Consider the following 22,718-nt stretch of genomic DNA (forward strand, 5'->3'; position numbering starts at 1 on the left):
TGATGGAAAGACAGTTGGCACCTTGGGTAAAAAAACTGAGGAAAGACACAAAGGCAAGCTTTCTTCACCTTCAAAAGAGGACTCATGGACTTTGTTCAAGCCTCCGCCAGTATTTCCTGTGGACAATAGCAGTGCTAAAATTGTTCCCAAGATCAGTTATGCAAGTAAAGTAAAAGAGAACCTCAACAAAGTAGCTCAAGGTGGAGGAGAGGCACTGCCTCCTCCTGTCAGACTGTCACAGGTCCCTATGTCTGCTATGAAAACCATCACCTCAGCTAGTTTTACTAATGGTCCTGTTTCTGGAAATGGAAACGGTTGCCCGTCAGTGGGTACCTTCTTAGCTCCTGCTGCTAGTAGTATTCCATCAGCCCAGTCTATCCTAAGTGGCAACAATGTAGCATCTCCTTTGGAAAGTAACTGTAGCTCCACAACTAGTCCTGTAGATGGAGAGGCATATGAGCTTAGAAAGTGTACTCTTTTAATTTACCCTTTAAATATGCAACCTGTACTCCCTAGCGCTCGTCACCTTGACCCACCAGCGGCTCAGACAAATCAGAAAGCCCTGGGAGATATCTTCCAGAATCAGTGGGGGCTTTCCTTCATTAATGAGCCCAACTTGGGCCCAGAAGGCGGAAATGGGCTGGTGCCCGGAGAGGACAAAACTACTGTGGTCACATCTAATAGCGAGTGTCAAGCTGTTGCAGCCAAGGTTGCCCAGCCTTGCTTTGACATTAGCCCATCATTGTTAGAGCCTGGGCCTTTGGTTCAAGACCCTGAGAAAAGGACTTGTATCCCTTGCATTGTGTCCAATGCTTGTCCTCCTGCTTATGGGATGAGTGAGGAGGAGAACAAGCTGCAGCCATGTGGCAAGGAAAAGACACAAGGTGCAGGAACTGCTGTGTTGGCCCCCAGTAAAGACAACGGTGCTAAGCCTGCGCAGGGTCAGCTAACCACTTTATTATTTGGCTCATCTAAAGAACAGGTTCTCTCTAAAGACATTAGCACGAGGTGTAGCTGGGGGTCCTTTGACGTTAAAGCTGCTGTCACTTATCACACTAAAGGTAAGTTTCACTCTCTGCTCTATCAAAAACATTAACCCAATAACCAGATTTGAATTCTTGTCATGTTTAAAAAAAGTCTATTTTTCTCTTATATTTCTTTAAGGTTTTGCTTACCTTGTTTGATAAAATAGCAGCTGTTTTATAGTTTTTCTACATCATGATGCTTTCTAAATGATCTTGCTATGTGTGTTCAGGTGTTGGACCAAAATTATTTCTGAAATGTTCCTCAAATGCACATCTGGGTGGTGATTCTTTTCTTTTCAAAATAGAAATATGTTTGTGTGGACTTAGCCTAAGATTCTGTTTTGGCACCACCTGTTCTGACTGTTAAAATTAGTGTAGCAGTTAACCTCAGCAAAAGTGCTTCAGCACACAGTCTGAGTAACTGTAGACAGCGTCTGATTTTTGCCTCACAGTTCTACCAAAGAAATGAACTAAGTCAGCCATAGATGACTTAATATGAAATTTGATTTGATTCTTTGCTAAGGTGAAATCGAATATTTGCACCTCACCAACTGAAATATCTTATCTATATTAAAAATGTTATTACCTTCCAAAAATGGCTTTTTGATAGGGCAAATGGTAGTTGTAGAGTAGTTTCGTTGCCTTTGAAAAAGTTACTACAAATACAGGACCAGGTCTGTGAGCACTTGGTCAGTTGCTGTCTTCAAAGTGACTTTGTGTTAAGGCGGTGATAAAACCGCAATAAGGTGGAGTCAGTCTGCTATCCATTTGTGATTGAATAGGGTTAAGTTAACAATGACATGCAGTCGGTTTGATAACATGAAGATTAACTGTGATAAAACGATGCAAAGAGACGTGTAGCAGACTACTGACTTTGACACTATGTTACAATCAGTCTATCTGTCTCTGTTTATAAATTGGATGACAGTTTGTTATAAACCTTTACCAGTACGTCTGAGAGTGATTCCAAGCTGTGATTGTTTGTAGACAAGTTGCCAATCCCCTTGCAGTCAACACAGTCAACTTTTGGGTAAACGGTTAGTCACCACATACAGTGGGGCAAAAAAGTATTTAGTCAGCCACCGATTGTGCAAGTTCCCCCACTTAAAATGATGACAGAGGTCAGTAATTTGCACCAGAGGTACACTTCAACTGTGAGAGACAGAATGTGGAAAAAAAAATCCATGAATTCACATGGTAGGATTTGTAAAGAATTTATTCGTAAATTAGGGTGGAAAATAAGTATTTGGTCACCTCAAACAAGGAAAATCTCTGGCTCTCACAGACCTGTAACGTCTTCTGTAAGAAGCTTTTCTGTCCCCCACTCGTTACCTGTTTGAATGGCACCTGTTTGAACTCATCATCTGTATAAAAGACACCTGTCCACAGCCTCAAACAGTCAGACTCCAAACTCCGCCATGGCCAAGACCAAAGAGCTTTCGAAGGACACCAGGAAAAGTATTGTAGACCTGCACCAGACTGGGAAGAGGGAATCTACAATAGGCAAGCAGCTTGGTGTGAAAAAATCTACTGTGGGAGCAATCATCAGAAAATGGAAGACATACAAGACCACTGATAATCTCCCTCGATCTGGGGCTCCACGCAAGATCTCATCCCGTGGGGTCAAAATGATCATGAGAACGGTGAGCAAAGATCCCAGAACCACAAGGGGGGACCTGGTGAATGACCTGCAGAGACCAAAGTAACAAAGGTCACCATCAGTAACACACTACAACGGCAGGGAATCAAATCCCGCAGTGCCAGACGTGTTCCGCTGCTGAAGCCAGTGCATGTCCAGGCCCGTCTGAAGTTTGCCAGAGAGCACATGGATGATACAGCAGAGGATTGGGAGAATGTCATGTGGTCAGATGAAACCAAAGTAGAACTTTTTGGTATAAACTCAACTCATCGTGTTTGGAGGAAGAAGAATACTGAGTTGCATCCCAAGAACACCATACCTACTGTGAAGCATGGGGGTGGAAACATCATGCTATGGGGCTGTTTTTCTGCCAAGGGGACAGGACAACTGATCTGTGTTAAGGACAGAATGAAGTATTGAGTTGTATTTTTGTTATTGACCAAATACTTATTTTCCACCCTGATTTACGAATAAATTCTTTACAAATCCTACCATGTGGATTCATGGATTTTTCTTTTTCACATTCTGTCTCTCACAGTTGAAGTGTACCTCTGGTGCAAATTACTGACCTCTGTCATCATTTTAGATGGGGGAACTTGCACAATCGGTGGCTGACTAAATACTTTTTTGCCCCACTGTATGCTTGCAGTTAATTAGGGCTGCCACGATTAGTCGACTAGTCATGATTACGTCGACTATCAAAAATTTAACAGTCGATGCGTCGTTTGAAGCTTTGTAAGATCACAAAAGACTCAGGAATAAGTGGTAGGATTTAAGAGTGTAATAACGGACTGAAACAGAAGATGGCAGCAGTGCATGTACAAGGATGCCAGCTGCCGTTAAACCCCGAAGAAGTAGTAGCTTTGTCCCAGAATTCATAGCGCAGCCCTGCTCAGTTTCCAACAATGGCGGCAGCTAGTTAGTTTTAATATTACTGTTATTATTCTTTCTGGGTCACAAAATAAACGTTTAACATATTTTCAGGTGAGAATGTAGCTGTGTAAACCTCAAATATCTGCTCAGTTTATCAAGACTCCACATATTTTGAAAAGCGCTCCGAAGTCTGTTACCCACTAGCTCGATAGCTAGCCGGGGCAAAGCTCACTAGAGCCGGTGAGAACCCTGGACTCTGGGCAAATAGTTTTCAAACCCACCGCCATCTTTCGCTACTCAGGTTAAACATGATATATAAGTCACTTAGATAACTTAAAAATGTTATTGTTTGGCTTTTTTTTAGTATTCTATTTATTCCTGAGTAAATCAGTTTGGCTGAGATTAAAGTTATAGTTTTTACACAGCTGAATAAACGTCAAGCAGACAACTGATTATCAGAAGTGTGAGATGCTCGAGAATATACTCCGTTTTCCTGTTATATTTTAGATAGCAAGGAGTTTATTAAACTTCACCGAAACAATCTGCAAATGTAATTAAAATTTAATAAACTATCATCTTGCCTTTATTTTTAGTTAGCACATACCATAAACACTTAAAGCTGTAAGCTGATGATAGTTACATAAGAGCAGATGCATGCTGGTGCAATAAGCTGTACGTTTTCATGCTCTGATTAGTCGACTAATCGCAAAAATAATCGGTGACTAGTCGACTATCAAAATAATCGTTTGTGGCAGCCCTAACAGCAAACAAAATTCAATGTCAGTTGTTGAAATGTACGGGGCTTTTATTTTCCTTTTGCAGTGGTCATTTAAGGGTTCTCGCGATTGCTGTTCGATATGTAAAAGTATAATTTTGTTTAACAGCATCAAGCATGAACCTAAATTCAGATTTTGTCAACTGTGTAAAACACTAACTTGTAAAATGTTTACATATTTGCTTTTTTTTTTCTTTTGTTGCTGTTGCTTTCTTTTAATTGTTTTTTGTTTCTTGTTTTTTTTTTTTGTTTTTTTTTTTTTAAAGAATGTTTCATGATGAGCTAATGTGTGTTTTTGTTTCCTTTCATCAGAAATGGAATCCGTTTTCAACTTGCAAAAACAAGGTACAAAGATCCTGTCTTAAATATATGTGTTGGCACTGTTTTCCAAGCAAGGAATGGCTGTGGATTTAGGATTGGATTTAGTTCATTTTACCCATAGTTTTCTATAATGAAAAAAGGAAAAAAAACTTCAAGTATTAATTTATTTGAAAGCCACCGTTTGAAACTTGCAGTTAAGGTCCAGAATACACTATGTCTGACAGTAGTAATAATAAGAAAGATGGGGGGTGTTTGTTTTTGTTTTGTTTTTTTTGTACCATTACTAAATGCTTCAGAAAGAAAATAATCGTATTGAATGACAAGATAAGAAAAAATAATGGGATAAAGCACGGCAGTGTTATCACACATTTATGAAATCCTCTGTGCTAGCTGAGACACTGAAATGACCAGCATGGCCACATTCACCTAAGTAAATGCTGAGGTACATTAGGGGTTAAGTCCTTAATGTGCTTCAGAGTAAGGCCATTTAATGCTTTAAGAAATGATGCGTAACATTTTAAAATAAACACAGAATCCTTGATCACCCTAATTCATCTCCTCTCTCCTGTAGATCCAAAAAGGGTAGTAATTTACGGCGAGACCAAGGATGGACCTGATCAGTGAGGTAGATGGCCTACAGTACTTACCTTCTTCTCTTCTGGGTGCTGCAGTTATCTACCTTGGAAATCACAAATCCTGTTGGATAGAAGTGACAACTGTGAAAACATTTGATAGTTTAGCATGACAGATTTTCCATGGTATCTCGGGTGGAATAACGGACTTCTCTGGGGGCATCAAAATGAACACATAAGCTCTGGATGGACGTTAAAAAGGAGCTGATTGGTGCCTCTCCAACATGACGAATGGACACTTTGGGCTGCAATCTTTGTTTGTCTCATGGCTCTTTAGTGATAATGTTTGGGAGTTCATCAAAAGGAAGGTGTTTTGGACTGCACCTCCCTAAGCCTTTATCCTGTTGACCTGTGGCAGCAGTCAGTCTGACTACAGCATGCCTCAGTCATGTTTTCTTTTACACATTCACAAGTTTCATTGTAGATATGTTAGACGTTATACATGCACATCTGTGTGCAAGCTTGAATTCATCATGAATGAAAGGAGAACACTCTGCAAAGCATTCTTTGGGGGGAGGTCTGTGGGGTCCCACTTAACTCTAAGTTAAATGGGAGCTTATAGGTGAGGCCCCATCCAGGAAGGGAGTCTTGTCTTAAATCAGTAAGGGAAAATTTAATTGCCCACATTTTCTTTTTGTGTCGTTTTGTCTTACCTAACATGAGTGTTATCTGCACTACAGTTTGACCCCAGAGCACAGGTACAAAAGTGCCCAGTTTGAAGGAAAGCCACCCCCTTTGTTTCACTGTTTATTAGGTGTGCTAAAGAGTCAAAAATAAGGTCTCCGTTAAATTCATCCTGAAGCTTTTCATACATTTCAGATTATTAGAAGGTTGTCACCGGCTGTTCTTAAACTGAGGTTCATTATACGTTCTATTAAATGAACTCTGAGTTGGGGAATAAGCTTGGTGACAAACTGTTAGGTAAAATAAAAGGAGGAGGAAAAAAGAGACATTGCTTCCACAAAAGTGTTCTGCATTTTGTGCTTTTTGTTCAGCAGTAAGGCTCAGGATGTCAATACAGATTATTTTGCCTGTATTTGTGTTCAGTTCCTCTTGTTCTACATTTTTACAATGTACTTTCTTGTTTTGTTTTTTCTTTTGACTCAGAATTTGGTCTTTACTTTTCTGCCTTGTACGGCATCGTTTTTCTTGCATGTTTACTGGTGGAAACGCACGAGTTGGAGGTCACTGTTCATCGGCATACAAAGATAACAGTAACAGAACAATTGCAATACTAATCTTAGTTCCCTAAGTAGACACTTTTTCAAACTGTTCAAATGTGAAGATTAGTTAAATGCTATTATGTTTTACTGTGGATAACCTATTACGTTTGCAAACCAGTGTGCAATAACACCGTGTGATCCATACATGCGTGTTGGGAGGGGTTGTGAGGGTTATGTAGAGCTACAACGTCATCAGCCAAGATGCTAGCGTGGCCTGCAGTGCAGTTCAGAATGTTTAAGGGTGTTCAGTTTGTTGCACGACTTCTAAATTCAATGGTGGGATATGTGTATATTTTTTAAAATTATTCTAAAGGCTCATGTTGTAAGATCCAAGTCTAGGCAGCCCAAATCTGCTAGCTGACCAGCTGTGATGTCAATTTTTTATTTTTTTTCCTTCACCATCAGCAAATCAAGATCGGTTTACTCAACAAAGCAACTGTCCAGGTTTTTCTCTAGAAGCTCTGATTTGGCTAATGTGTGGATTATTAGCACTTTATGTAAACTAATTGCTTTTATCTTATGATTAATAGACAAAATCTGTGTGTAGTGACGAGAAATCCTCCTTGAAAGAATGGCTCTGGGCTGTTACTTTTCAGAAAAAAAGCCGCTAAATATACAGAATTATTAAATATAACTCAGGTAGTGTTGATAAAGCCATGACTGTGTTTAATATTGTTTCTTGCCAAACGGCCCCCGTCACGTAAACGTTCTCATTGGAAAGGTTGACTTTAAGTCTGATTTATATAAAGTATCGTATGTTGTGACAACACACCAAAAAGTTAATACTTTGAGAAAAAAGTTGTCATGGCGTGGGAGGTGCTGTCATTAATCGTTTTGGGCTCTAAAATTGTTGTTTCTTTTCCTTTTAAGCACAGTGCTGCACAGGCTCTTTTCCATGTATCCTGGACTGTAACCTTGTAATCTCTGCCGGTTCATTTTCTCCCTTATGTGTTCATAGTGAAGCACCTCTTTGATTTATTAATGCTGAACATCAGCAGTGTTTCTACGGGGGTACACATGAGTTTTCAAGTACACTTCTTTCCACTGTGTCCTGATTAGGCAGCGGCACAGCTCGCGCTCATGCACGGAGAGGGGACGTCATAACTGCCGCCATGTTTTTGTACAAGTTGTCTTGACATTTAACTTCCACATCTAATCGCAGTCGGCTCTCTGGTATTTAAAAAGCTTTGTTTTGGCTTTCATTGTACGCCATTTGATGGATGAGTGTATCAGCAGACGCTGCCCTCTGAACGAGAACGCTCGTGTCAGACGTGGTCAATGAGGAAGCAGGGGTAATTGAGGAGGTATAAGCGCTTATTTTTATGTTGTTCTGTGCTTGTGGAAAATTGACACTTAATCTGGCATCAATTTACAACAAACACCGCAGTTTAATTTCTTGCAATGGCCCATAATCTGTTTGCGGGGGGCAGGGGACACAATCAGGTTACCATATGGTTAATGTTCAGGCTGAAAGGATTATCAGTGCACAGCTATAGGCTTGTAAATGTAAAGCAGGGTGATCAGAATAACTAGTACGTGATCTTACTGTAGTATTATGATGAAAACACTATTTTCTCATGTGTGGGTTTGTTTTGTTTCTTTGGGGGGGGTTGTTTTTGTTTTTTCTGTCTCTTTCATTTTTAATGCTAGAGTGGTCCTGGTAGAGGGAAATCAGAGATTCTCCTTTGCTCCCACCCTGATGCCCCTCTTTTTCAAGCACTTAATACAGCAACAAGGCTATAGAATATGCATATATTGAGAGAGAAATAATTATTCAGCATTGTAGCCTGCAAACCAAAAACAGGTTCTTGAAGCAGAGTAGGTGGTTAATCAGTGGTTTGTTTTTTGGGTGGTGGTGGGAGTGAGTGACTGTTGGTGTGGTGAGAAAGAAAAGCCTGATCATGTGGAGTTTATATTTCCACCCCCTCAGGATGTGCAATCACCTCAAGGATGCTTCCAGGTTGTGAGTGGCAAGTTTGTTTGTTTGGTGCGCGCATAGCGAGTTCTTCCTATTATATGCAAGTTCCTCGTATATTTCAAAAAAGTCCCTCGTTTCATGTTCAGGTGCCTGTGTTATAAAGAAAAACTTTTACAGCAATTTTGATTGTTTCAAATCTGCTTCCAGCGTATATCTGTGCCATTTTCTTTATTTCTTTTGTTTTGTTTTTTGGAACATTTGCAACGCTGTTCAAGTATTCTTTGGCTGTTCCTAATTGTTCTTCTTTTAAACGATGTGGATGCCACTGAAGGCGAGGAGCGTTTCAGGCGTCCTGTAGGTTGTGTTCACAGGTGCGACCTAAAGCCAAATCACACGGGCACGGGAGACAGATCTCTGCTCGCTGGTGTATACTCCAGTCCGTTGTCGAGTTAATGTCTGAACGTAGCACATAATTAATTTGAAATTATTTAACAAGTTTAATCTTTTAATGTGTTTAAAAAATAAAAATAAAAAAAAGTTTTATTTTTGAGTTATAATTTATCCATAGATGCACAAATAGGATGTGACTAAAATAAATAATTAAGAAAATCTCAATGTCTCATTTTTGATGAGCGCTAGATGTTTAGTTAGTAAGGCTGATGTAGACCTACTACTTTTTTCTTTTTCTTTTTTTTTTTCTTTTTTTTTTTTTTTTTTAAATCCCAATGTCAAGATATTTGCCCTCAATGGGTTTTGTTTGTTTGTTTTTCTCTCATCCAATTTTATACAAATTTCCTTAATTCTTCAGATAGTTCTGATGGAGTGATGAGCATTGAAAACACTGCATCCAGAGTTCCTCTTGATTATATTTTTATTTGTCGTGTTGTTGATCATGTTGTGAGATGGGGGGGCGAGGTGATTTGTTTGTTTTTGTTTTTTTTGTTTGTTTTTTTTAAAGTGCAGTTCAACAGCTCTGAATCTGCTTTCGCCAAAGGTACACTACTCAGATATTCAGCTACTGAATGACAAATGCACAGACAGACAGAGGGCGGTTGATGGAGATGAGAAGTCACTACTGTAGCAGCTGAATGTCACTTTGAGCGCGTTGACTTACGGTGTGTGTGGGAGGGGTGGGGGGGGGATTCTTAAAACAAATACCGGAAGTGCTGCTTCATCATCCAGTAATCAGTCATCTGTAACGGGAAATGCTGGACTTGGTGTTTGTGCTTGACTTAAAAACTGTCCCTCCTTTAAACTGTCATTGCCTCTTGGAAGTGTTTTAAATTTACATAGGGCTTTTTGTTTTGTTTAATTAAATTTTTTTTATTTCAGTGACACCTGAGAGGTAGTTACAATGGGAGTAAACAAGGGCGACACATGTCCTTTTAAAGGATTCAGTCATAAGAGATGATATGATGTGCCGAATCGTCCTCCTTTTCTTTGTCATCTCAAATGGCTGCTGTTTGTGTTCATGCATTTTTTTTCTTTTTTTCTGCTCCTCCTCTCATCGATTCTCCATCTCTTGCCCTTCTTAAAACACGAGGCAATGGCATTTCTTTCTCATGTCTTACAGGTTGGCATTTAAGTTTTTAAGTGAGCAGTCTGATTATTTAATTTTCTTTTGTTTTTGAATTTAACAGAAGTGTCACATTAAAATGTTCGTTTTATTTTCAAAGCATGATAATAACCCTCAAATTCCAAACAATGTAATAGTCAATTTACAAAAAAAAAAAAAGAGAGAGAGAGAACTCCAGTGTTCACAATTTTAGTTTCCATTAAAATGTCAAATTTTCATGAAAGCAGTGTTTGTGTTTTCTGTTTTGGTTGCACACTGACACAGTGTTTCCTGTGACACATTATCTCAACCTTGTGCACTACAGACACGTTGCAAATCTTAAATCCCATTATCCAATTTAACCCACAGAGAAGCTTCAAGGCTTCTGTTTGATTCTTGTGGGTGTGACCCCTTTTTTTTTTTTTTTTTTTATAAACTATCTTCTGTCCAGTTTTTATGAGCCTATGTGAATTGCAGCCTCATTTTCCTATTCTGATCGGATTGGCAACCAGTGTGGTCCTCTGCTGCCCATGTGCTCTTCTGCATACCTTGGTTGTAACAAATGGTTACTTGAGTTACTGTTGCCTTCCTATCTGATGCTCTGGCCTTTTTCCTCTGACCTCTGATCAACAAAACATTGTTCCACAGAGAACTGCTGCTCACTGGTTAGTTTCTTTTGGGACATTCTCTGTAAACTCTAGAGATCGTTCTGTGGGAAAATCCCTCAAACTTCAGCAGGACGTCTTGATTGTCTCTGGCCTCTTTCTAAATGGTTGGAGTTGCTGCAGTGTTGGTTGATTAGGTAGTTGTACTAACAAACAGTTGAACAGGTGTACTTACAGAGTGGCTGATGAGTGTATATGGTACTTTACTACATATTGGATGGAGGTGATACATTTTCTGTTTGTAAGAATATTTTCTATCAGTTCTCATTTCTTCATATTTTGCTTGGAAAAACTGAAGTATTGTATAAAAGGCAAGTCCCGCATGCGGCTCTTTAGTCTTTACACTGCGGCTCCGCGTGGTTTGGGAAAATAAATTAGAAGTATTTAGCTGAAGTGTATTTTATTTATGTTAGTTCTTTTTATTTTTATTTTTTTTTAACTTGTAGTTCTAAATTGGAAGATTATTGTGATATTTAAATATAAAAATACAATTATATTTTATTTTATTTTTTTTTTTCATCGCTCCCAATAAGCGTCACACTCGCGGACACTGGTATGCTCGCCGAAACGCTGTGCATATATCGAGACTTTCAACCCCAGGTAGGCCAATTAACTTCGGATCCACATTATGTCAGCAGCTGTTCTCCACCGTGAACTATGTTAAAAACAAACACTGCTCACGCCTCATACAGCTTACAGTCCTGCGTAAAGATGAAAGTGACTTTGTACAGCCCCGATTTGCAGATGCTGTGCACAGAGGTTCAGGAGCAGAAGTCCCATTGTAAACATATCACTGCAGACCCGACGATGTTTGCATGAACATGCTTTTCAGCATCTCTTTATTGACCACTTTTCATACACGGTTGCTGTAAGCATTCAGCCGGCTATAGCTTTTCAGCTCACAGCCCGACACATACCAACAACAGCATAGATGGCACAGACGTGAAGGTGGCGAGGCGTGATTGCGGGTGCCGCTAGGGTGCGTCCGCCTCCCCTGCAGACCACGTCTTGCCACACACATTAACCAGGTAAAATACATATTTAGGCAGAATTTTGCAAATATCTATTTTTAATTTTTTTTAGCAGCATGGTGCTTTTTTTCCCCCCCTATTATTATAATAATAAATATATCTATATTTATATCTATATTTATATTTATATATTTATATTTACCCAGATAGATAGAGTGAGTTAGTTTTATAAGTCATGTCAAGGCTCCAAAACCCCAAAGGCAAAATATCTGGTGTGAGCCGCCACCACACCCGTTTTTGTTTACATGGATCATTTTAGTTCAGCTTTCCTTTTGTTATATTTCTTTAAGAGTTCAAAATGTCTTAATTATATACATAAATTGTAACTTTCTCTGTAGCACTTCATGGATTTCATAAGCAACACACCTTAGTTGTTCACACAAAGCATAAAGGTAAAAAAAAAAACAATATATACAGTGTTATCTTAATTTTAGATGTCAAAAAGTATTTGCGGCTCCCAGTGTTTTTGTTTGCGTGGAAACCAGGTTCAAATGGCTCTTTGGGTGTGAAAGGTTGCTGACCCCTGCTCTAGACTTTTGCGCAGTACTGCAGCTATGATAGACACAAACAGAGCCCCAAAATGTTTTCCTGTATAGTATAATGAGGCCATAAGTTGCCTCACTCTGTCATGTTAGTCAGAACTATTAGCTTGATTACTTGAGGATTAAACTTTACTTTTTATTGTGTCAAAGACTTGCTGCAAATAAACTAGTACAGTACATATTGCAGGTGAAATTAGCTAAACCGCTGCTAAATGCAATAATGCAGTATGGTATAAATTACACTCATATGAACACACATAGGAGCTATTTCAAATGAATTTAAAAGTACAGAGTTATTCACTGGTTCCTCCTGTGTCTTTGTTTTCTTTCACTGGGATGGAAATGGGGTGTCACAAGGTAAAATGAAACCTAAGCCATGTGGACAAATGACACCAATAAATAGGTCCTTGAACAGTACAAAGAAAATATTTGAGAAGTCAGTGCTTTGGAGACGGGAAAATCTTTTTTTTTTTTTCTTTTAAATTAAAAACAACCCAAAAACAGTTGTGCAACTTTGCAAAGTTATGTGGAACCATCTCTTCAGCTGCCAGCACCAGCTAAAGAAACTGCAAATCAAATGGGAAGTTTTCCAGGACACACAGACATCTGCTCCTCTGCTTCTTCTGACAGCATATGTTAGAAACGCTTCCTCTCACAGTCACTCCCACAGTCGCTCTGTTTAGCAAGGACAGCATTAGTGGAAACCATGTGGTCTTAATGAGCTCAGCTTGATCAAAAGGTCTCTAGGTGCTGCATCATCATCATCAACATCACCAGTGAGCAAGGCTGCCGATTGTTGTTCAAAGACGCCCCCTTGTGGGAGTAGGATTAGCACACACTGAGTCACACAAGCTGAGCTTCACAAGATGAGGCGCTTATTTTAATCACCTCTTGATTTTATGAACAGAGGCCATGCACCTCAGCTTTTAGATTTTTTTTTCTTAACTATGTTTCTTTATCTGATTTAAATGAACAAAAAATGTAATAAAATTTTAACTTTGACCTTGACTTAGATGTTTCAATACAAATTTCTTAGTTTCTGTTATGACTTCTAGATGCTATAGGACTTTTTCTGCATGAGCATGTAATCTGCTTAGATCCCCTTTGGAAAAAAGTGGGAAAAAAATCAAACAAAGTAGCTTTCCAAACTCTCTGAAAGCCCCTGAAAACCTTTGCACAGTACTGTAGTTTGAAATGTTTGTCTGGTGGAGGGAGTTAAATTTGGAAGTTCTTCGAATGCTGTGATGACCCTGGAAGCTGTTGACACTGCAGGTGGTGTATTTTCACCACAAACACGTGTACACACATTTTTTTTTCTCCCCCTATTCTGTCCATAAAATTGAACCGGTGTTTACTGCCACCCCTTCAATTTCACCTTGATTACTGTGCACTTCGTGAAGGCAACATGGGGCTTGATGGTTAGTGGACTGGTGCTCAGAGAGATTGTCTAGTGGTCTGGAAGGTCACTAAAAGGTTTGATCTTTCTATTAACAATTCGTCTGCGCTGAGGTGTTTGTGAACTAGATGCCGAATGTCTTCTCACCTCAGGACTGCTGCAAAAAGGATGAGCTCAGTGACCCTTTTTCAAAAAAGAAAGAAAGAAAGCAGCTTTGTTTCCACTATCGGTGACTTGAATAAAAGTACAGGAGTATTAGAAACATATTATTGGTAGTATATGGGATATTAAAGGTGCTTTTAAAAAAGCACCTTTAATATTTTTGTCTTTATTTCTATGCCATTGAAGCGATATAAAATAAAGATAAACTGGAGTGAGGTGTACTTTTGTTTAATACCAATTTGTACCACAAGATGGTGCAGTGAGTCAATGTAACCTTGATTTAACCAGGCAAGTCATCAAGAACACGTTCTTGTGAACAATGAGGCCTGATAAAAGAAAAGCCTCTTGAAGATGTTAGAAAAGGGTTCAAAAGCAGCACATATCCTAAAATGTTTCAATACTTTGTTTGCAATAGTAATGCACTGCCCCCTGGTGGTGAAAAGTACAGTTATATTTTCAAGAAGGTAATTGCAAAAAGTACCTTTAAATATCACAAGTATTCTCAGATAATGATTTGTCATATTACAGGCCAGTTTTCTTGTGACCCACGACATGAAGAGATTGGATCTAAAACACATTTGTGTCTTAACGGGGCTTTTTAAAACCCATCTGCTCTGTGGCTGAGAATGTTAAATCTGACTAAATCCATGTGTAATTGTGTATTTATTACCCTCATCTCGGCCTTATATTTGTGAAAAATGGTTCTATAATTTGCAGTTTTATTCCTCAGTTGCTCCTGGTTTGGTTTTGTAAGTTACTACAGCACAAGTGTGATTTATGACATTTCTCAGCTCCATCAGTCAAGGACTGCTTCATAGAGCCATTTTTCTATTGAAAGCCCTCACGCATTTAGACGGGTCCTTACATGCTGCTCATTCTTGATAGGGACAGGAACCAGAGGCAGTGTATCATCTGAGTGCATCTCCCGCTTTCTTGTATGAATATATCAGCACTGACCAGACAGTCCCTGACATTTAGTGATCTGTGATGATCAGCATAAACCTTAAATTATCCAATGTCTGCCTGAAGTGCTTTCAAAAGTTTGCCACTGATCTGATGTACATCATGGTTCAAAGAACAGCTACTGCAGGCCCGGTTCCAGCAATCACCCCGAACCCTCGTAGAGTTTAATTAACATCACCAGTGTGCTCACTGAGAATGTGCAGCAGTGCAGGAAGCTGCAAGTGCTCAAATGATTTGGGAGTAAAGTGCATGGCTCATACTTTCTATAGCACACTCGGGATGAATGTTTGTTTTTTTTTGTTTTTTTTAACTCGAACTCTTTCTATGATTTTATTTTACAGTGCTTGAGAGCTGTGTCATACTTGAAAAATATGTGATTAATGGGCACCGCCCTCTAGGGCCACCAGCACATTTTCATTTCCCAAAGCTATATAGAACATTGTAATTCAAAGTAAAGGATAATAAAGCTTTGTGTGCAACAAAGACATGCTCCTCTGGTGCAGAGTTTAAAAGTGTCACCTAGATACATCCCCAGAGCATAGCAAACTCTCTAGGTAGCAAATAAGCTACTTCACTGACATTTTGAACCTGTTGTAAAGAGACCAGGAGCCTACAGCTATGCTAGCGGCTCTGTGAGGCTGTAGCTAGGCACAGTAGGGCTTTGAACTAAATGCTAACATCAGCATGCTAGCAATATTACAAGTCCTAACGGGCTCATATTTAGCAGGTTTACGCCATAGCTAAATATGGTTAAAAGTGTTGGTATGTACAGTGTCAAACCTCCTTTACTCATAGGCAACATAAAGCTAAACTTGATTTTTTAAAATAATTGAAAATACATTATTTAAAAACAAACAAAAAGGTGATATGTCTCTATTTGACAAAAGAAAAAATTACATTCAGTCAGTATATTCATTGTGGTGACGGCACAGTAGTATGCCGTTTACTGTCCTGTCACAGCAACAGGGAAAATGTGCCCTGTAGTTTATAAACTATGGGAATGGACTACATAAATGTTAGTCCCTAATCCCTGTTTCAAAGAAACACAGAAAGAAGCACAGCCTAACACAGTGTGATCCATTACACTGTGCGTGTATGTGTATGTGACCTTCTCTGCAGGGTTGGTAGCCTGGTTATGGTTTGGTGAATATATAAATAACTGATTTAGTTATTCTTGGTTAGGACTGACTGATCACTGAAGAAGGCTCCTGGATGAGAGCTGAAACATCTTCAAGCAGTTCAAACACCTCTCGGTATCTTATGATAAATATCTCTTACGGTTGTTTAGAACATAGAGAAGGGAGTTCCAGACAGCAACAGTTCACAAAGAAAAAATGTATTAGCTGTAGTTTCTGACCTATAAAGAATATGTGGCTCAACTTAGGATTAACTGCGACGCAAGCAAACCAAAGTAAATGAAAACCAAATCAGACTTCCAAGTAGGTGAAGTAATTTCCTTTATTAGATGGGAGGGGCCTTTTATAAGCACCTACAAAGGAGGAAGGGAAAAAAAAGGCTAACAACCAACAGCAACGTAAGGCCCAGGCCCCTCACATTGTCTAAAATAAAAGTAGCTGCCTTTGTAATATTTTAAAGTATCGAGGGAAAAGTTAGTATGAGAGGAAAAAAAAAATGATGGCTAAAATTCCACTATGACTATTTCTTAATACATATGTGTGTATACTGTGCCTGTAATGTAAAAGGGCTCTAAGAGTCAACGTTGAAGAGACTTCATACATGCCTGCCCTTATTATGACTCATTGAAGTGATTATGCAGCAGGCTGTCATCATCCATCACAAAGCCGTCCACATGCTCGGGCTCAGCAATCTCCGCAATGTACAGCGTGGCCCCCACCCCACCGTACCACCACCTCCCTTCAAGTGTGGCCATTAGTTAACTCTGCATATAATCCCACAAGCCCCTGATCATTCGTTTCCTGTTTACTCACACTGCTCGGCCTCCACTCTTCTTGCCACTTGTACATGAGTGAGAGGAAGCCGGAGTAAGTTACAAAGGACTGGAAATCCATGTATGGAGGCAGAATGTGTGACACAGGTGTCAGATTGAAATCAGACATGAGTCAGTCCAGCTGCACTGACGGAACAAGACAACAGCAGCACGTCCACGTGATCCGAACGACAGGAGCGCCGGCGTAGCCTCAGAAAACTGTGGCAAATGCAAGCTGTCCCGCCGATGATTTCTTTCAGGTCATCTTTAATATTCTCTCAGCAAACTGCATCATAGTGTTTGCTTCTAGGTGGAATTAAGCTTTGTGTGCCACTGGGCTGGTGTGAAGGGTGGAGGGAGAAAGACGAGGACGGGGAGGTGGGGAGGGGGCTTTTTGTGTGATATGGGCCATTGACTGCTTTTCCATAGCTCAGGAACAATAATGAGATTTTTTTTTTTTTTTTCAGAATATCAGTGCCACCATTCAGCGCACTGATTGTGTTTATGAAATTGTGCATACATCTCTCAATGCTGGAGCACAGGATGGGGAAAGCTATTTTCAAAACATTAGCAAATTGTTTTCTGTTATTGTGCAGAGATTGATAAGAGCATGCGTCGACTAAACACACAGACACACATACGGGGGAAGAAAAACATAAAAAGGCAAGAGACTGCTGCGATGGCTCGGATTTACTCTCTAATGTATTACCATGACTTCATACTGCTGTTAAACTGTAACTACAATAAATTCAATCGGTGCTTTGAACCACTGTAGGTGTATTCCTCCTCTGAAAAAGCCATTTGAGGATGCTGCGACTATCCAGTTTATTTATTATCACTTGTGTTACTGTGTTACCTGCTGATGACAAATGTTCCTGATGAGATATGAAAATGACCTTGAGCGTGACCTTGCCTTCAAATCTCTGACATTTCTCCAAAGCAGATATTGAGACAAATTGCTTGAGATTTCACACAAATCAATTTTATCTGATTACAGACCTCTGCACGCCAGCATTAACCAATGAAAATGCGTTTGCTGCTACTCATGCACGGCGGGTTACAGTTCTCATTAGCGCTCGCAGCGGCTTCAGAGGCAGCAAAACTGATTTTTTTTGGGGGGGGGGGGGGGGGGGGGGGGCTTTTTTATTGCATTAAAAATGACATGGACATTCTTTTATCAGGGCAGCGATACTTTGTAGATGTGTTTTTTGATGATACCGTATCACATCTGGAATACACTGTGCTGTGATATGGCTGTTTGTTGACAGTGGCTCTGGACATCAAACACTGTCGTTTTGATGGCAATTTTTCTAACAGCAAATGAGGCTGTTAAACTCTTCTTGTCAATTTCTTATTCTGAGAAGACACCACACAAGGACATGCAAGACGAGTGGGAGTTTCAGTGTAAGCGAATCAAAGTTAAAAGACATCAGAGAATTCAGTATTTTCAGCTGTGGAACCTGGCACCTTCTCAAATATCCAAACTGAGACACAAAAAGAATTTGTTGGTCCCCCCTTTTGCTGATATGATTGCTGATATGATAGCAACAGATCCTTTAAGTCCTGTAAGTTGAGAGGTGGGGCCAACATAGATTAAAGCTGTTTGTCCAGCATATCCCACAGATGCTCGATTGGAATGAGATCTGGGGAATTTGGAGGTCAAGTCAACACCTCAAACTCGTTGTCCTGCTCCTCAAACCATTCCTGAACCACTTGTGCTTTGTAACTGAGAGCCTTATCATGCTGACAGAGGCCACACCCATCAGAGACTACCGTTACCATGAAAGGGTGTGTGTGTTGTACATCAATGCTTAGTTAGGCTGGTACGTGTCAACGCTACTGTCACATGAATGGCATGACCCAACACTTACCTGTAGAACATTACCCAAAACATCACTCTGCCTCCACTGGCTTGTCTTCTTCCTATAGTGCGTCTTGGTACCAGGTGTTCCTCAGGTTAGTTACACACATGAACACATCCATCCACGTGATGTAAAAAGAAACATGATTCATCAGATATGACCAGATATGGTTCTGATGCTTATGTGCCCATTTTTGGCACTTTCTTGGGCAGACCAGAGTCAGCATGGTCACCCTGATTGTTCTGCAGCTGTGCAGCCACATATGCAACAATGCACAGATGCACTGTGTATTCTCACACTTTTCTAAAATTTCTGCTATTTGAGCCTCAGTAGCTTGGCTGCTGGATCGTCCGCTCCCCAATGCATCAGTGAGCCTTGGCCACCCATGGCCCTGACACTGGTTCATCACTCTTCCACTTGCCCATTTTTTCTGCTTCTAACACATCAACTGTGACGACATGTTCACATGCCCCCTAATACATCACACCTACTAACAGGTGCCATGATGAAGAGATAATCAGTGTTATTCACTTCACCTGTCAGTGCTCATAATGTTATGCCTGATTGTACACTTTTAAATAAAGATAAGATTGCACCAATGTACTATGACCAGCCAGCCTATAAGAGATAACTGGCTCATATTGGGTTGGACTCCCACTGGAAGTGGAATGATCCATACTTTCATGTTTATTTCAGGTTTTGACAGGTTTCAGAGATACCTCACCTTATCTGTAATGAGTGGTTGTTTGAGTTACTGCTACCTTCCTATTAGCTCCAAGCACTCCAGCCATTCTCCTTTCACCTCTAAGATCAACAAGGCATTTTTACACAGAAAACTGGTGCCCACTGGATATATATGTGTACTTGTTGTTGTTGTCAGACTTTCTCTGTGTAAAATCTAGAGATAGTTGTTTGGGAAAAATCCCAGTAGATCAGCCCATCTGGCACCAACAACGATTCCACATTCATTGTCACTTAAATCACCTTTCTTCCCCATTCTGATGTTGAGTTTGAACTTCAGCAGGTTGTGCTGACAGCATGCCTAAATGCACCAAGTTGTGATTGGGTGATTAGGTAGTATATTTTTCTATCTGAGCATTTTGTAGTACCCAGCTAAAGAACCATTAATCCGTTGGTAATGATCCCATCAACACCAATACCCCCCAACCCCCCCCGCCTCCCTTGACACCTACTTTGTATTTTCACTCTGTCCTCCAGTGATAATTGTCACTCTCGCCTGCTTCTACAGTCTGTTGCTCACTAGTTTGCTCTGAGGCAACTATTGATTCGGGAGCATCATCAGATCCATGAAGACAATGATGATGAACAATGAACAGACAGCTGCATCCTCTGTAGTCGGGGGCCAAAACCGATGGCCTTTGTAAGCATGTAATGCTTCATCTGGTGGATAATATGAGAGAAAATAGGGGCACAATATGTGAATTTTCTGAGTCACTTAGCTCATGGTCTACCCTGCTTTTCATGCTGCTGGCTACACACACTCTCTCGAATTACAGACACTATAATGGCTGAAAATAGACTGGCCACAGCATCTTTCCTCACCTGTAAGAATTCAAATGCAAAAGCATACTTTACTGGAGAAAATGATTATATATATTATATATGTATATTCAACGAGGCACATCTATGACAACAGATAACAGAAACAAACTAGACGTAGACAAAACAATGGCATTGTATTAATGAGGTGATATAAATGCTGTCAAAACCTTCACTGGGTAGAACGGTAGTGTGATAATCCTTACCCTCGCAACAAATTGTAATTAGCATAATTTATATTAGAGTAATAATTAACATATGAAAGTAATGAGATTACAGTTATCACATCTGTTGCAATTTTTAAAGCAAAACTATCCTGATTTAGATTGTTCATAATCTATAGTCTAACAGGCTGCCACCTATAAAAACCAAGGCCTAATCTATTGGATTATGCTATTTAATATAATTTTCCTGATGTTATTTAAAACTTTAGAGACTAAATATTCTGTAATGAAAGGTGACGTGAGCTGTGAAACAACAGAGTGAGGATGGGGTCATAATAAAAGTAATTTCCTAAAAGCTCAGTAGAACAACTCAGTACGCTCCCATTTGTTTCTTAAACAACGATCCACGATCCGAGCCCGCACAAGAAAAGCACCTGTGCTCTTGGCTTCAGACGTTTGCCATTCCCAGAAGGTCATTTGGTTAATGCATATTTGAGTTTTCATGGACTCTTAACTAGTTTTTAATCAGCAATTATTAGCGAATTGGAAGGCTGTGCAGGCACATGACTCTCTGCTGGCGGGAGAGTGCCCATCAATGTCACGTCAATTTCCATGCCAAAGGCTACATTAGGCCTGGAGTCTGGGAGGAAACAGCCACCTGAGTGCCTCATCTCCCCATCCACAGCAGTCTTCTCATCAACTATTGACTCTATTACACAGCACTGTCAAAAAAATTTTCCGCTTCAAAAGAGGAGCAACCATTACATGGCTGTGTGGGGAGATAATTTAGTGATGCACATAAAATTAAGTGCATATCCATTGAACATTGCTCATTATTGCACTTGAATTCCTACAATGCCAGGCTCGTGTGAGGATCCTGGATGCTTCCCAACCTTTCATTCCTTTCCCATTTTCAAGGCATAAACACAACTTGATGATTTAGGCTGATGTGATACATAAATAGCTGTCATTTTCATCTATAGCTAACCTACCTGTAATTGGCAATTAAACATTGCCAGCATCTCAGACTAGCTCTTAATTACCGTTAATAAGTGCTGAGGGGCTCTGAGGTGTCCTCGCAGGCTGAGGATGGGGGATGTGAGTCTCCTGCAGCACCACATCACGCCATGAATATGCATGGCGGAAAGGTATTCTTCCGCTCTCTCTCCCTCTGCTTTTCAGGCACACGGAGGTGGAAATGGACCACCTCTTGAACTTCTTCATTACACCTCCACAGAAACCTCAGCATCGCCGCCGTCGTTGCCATGCTGCATCCTCGCAATGGCATTTCCGTGCACTGTGGCTTGTTTTGTGTTTGCCAGGAGCTGTCACATTCAGCCTGTTAGTGCTGGCCCATGGGAAATTTGCACAGTGTGACTGGTATGAGGTGAGGCCATCAAATGAGCCTGTGACATGCTGCTATATGCCCCACATATTTGCTATGATCTGTGTTTGTGTCTGTTTGGATAATGCTAATCACGACCCTTAGCCCCTTTCACATTTACCCTTTTTTTAAAACAGGAGATACATTTTCACAGTATAGAGGCTCATGCTCAAATATCATTTATAGTATTTCTACTTTAAAGCAAAGTTTGATTTCACAGATTATTACAGCTTCCTTTTCTCCGCTGTGAGCTGACATTTAGCTCCCATGACTGCTGATTGTCTTGCCGAGTTCCACTAAAGACCTGAATCCTTGTATTTAAGGGCCGACGAGTGTAGAGCTCTCTGATCATAATGGCACTTTTAATTAGCACTTAATTAAAGGCAGGTGGACTGGAAAGGTCAAGCAGTTAGGCCTCTGAGTTAAAAACACAGTCAACGTGAGCATCGGCTCTTTGACAGATTTGTCTGCTAATTACAGTGACCAGAGTCTGGACAAACTCTGTTCACATCTGCCTGAGGTTAAGGCATTTTTCATATTTACCATCTTTTTCTTCTAAAGTTTCGCCTGTGTTAATGTTTGCTTTGATTTCTTCAAATCTAAGAGTCAATTCCTCGGACAGACAGCAAGAAAATCCAGAGCAGTTTCTTTTGTAAGAAAGTGAAACAGCCCACACTGCCAAATTGGATCATCATTGTGCTCATTACACAAACACAAAAATGAATGCAGCGTGATCTAAACTCGCAGTGCCTCGGCTGTGAAAAACAGAGCTGAGCCAAGAGTATTGATCTCAGTCTGAATTTATGGATTGCCGTGTCTAAGTGAGTGATGGAGCTGTCGGACCGTCGGTCTCACCTGACAAGCACCCACATTAAAAATCCTGATCCCTGAATTCCACCGGCGTCATGTTTAACTATCGCCATCTATCACGGTAAACATATACAAAAAAGGTGTTTTAAATCTATTGTCGTGAACTCAATACACTATTGTTATCCTAGTGTGTCTGTGAGTTAGGTTTAGTAAAAAATGTGTGAAAAAATGGAATGATCCAGTCAGAAAGCAGCTGAATTTTTTCTTCAT

The 22,718-nt window shown here is 40.1% G+C and overlaps 1 protein-coding gene across 1 annotated transcript in view; it reads left to right on the top strand.

Annotated features, from left to right (window-relative positions):
- The window catches only part of nufip2 (nuclear FMR1 interacting protein 2), a 12,891-nt gene extending 2,686 nt beyond the window's left edge, over positions 1-10,205 (top strand). The window contains exons 2-4 of the mRNA XM_026181113.2: positions 1-1,061; positions 4,625-4,657; positions 5,205-10,205. The exon at positions 1-1,061 is cut by the window's left edge and continues 622 nt beyond it. Coding sequence (XP_026036898.1) covers positions 1-1,061; positions 4,625-4,657; positions 5,205-5,257 — 1,147 coding nt within the window. The 3' untranslated portion in view covers positions 5,258-10,205. The remainder of the gene's footprint in view (positions 1,062-4,624; positions 4,658-5,204) is intronic.
- Positions 10,206-22,718: the final 12,513 nt, after the last annotated feature.

Source organism: Astatotilapia calliptera, chromosome 10, assembly GCF_964374335.1.
Source record: "Astatotilapia calliptera chromosome 10, fAstCal68.1, whole genome shotgun sequence".
Classification (NCBI taxonomy): domain Eukaryota; kingdom Metazoa; phylum Chordata; class Actinopteri; order Cichliformes; family Cichlidae; genus Astatotilapia; species Astatotilapia calliptera.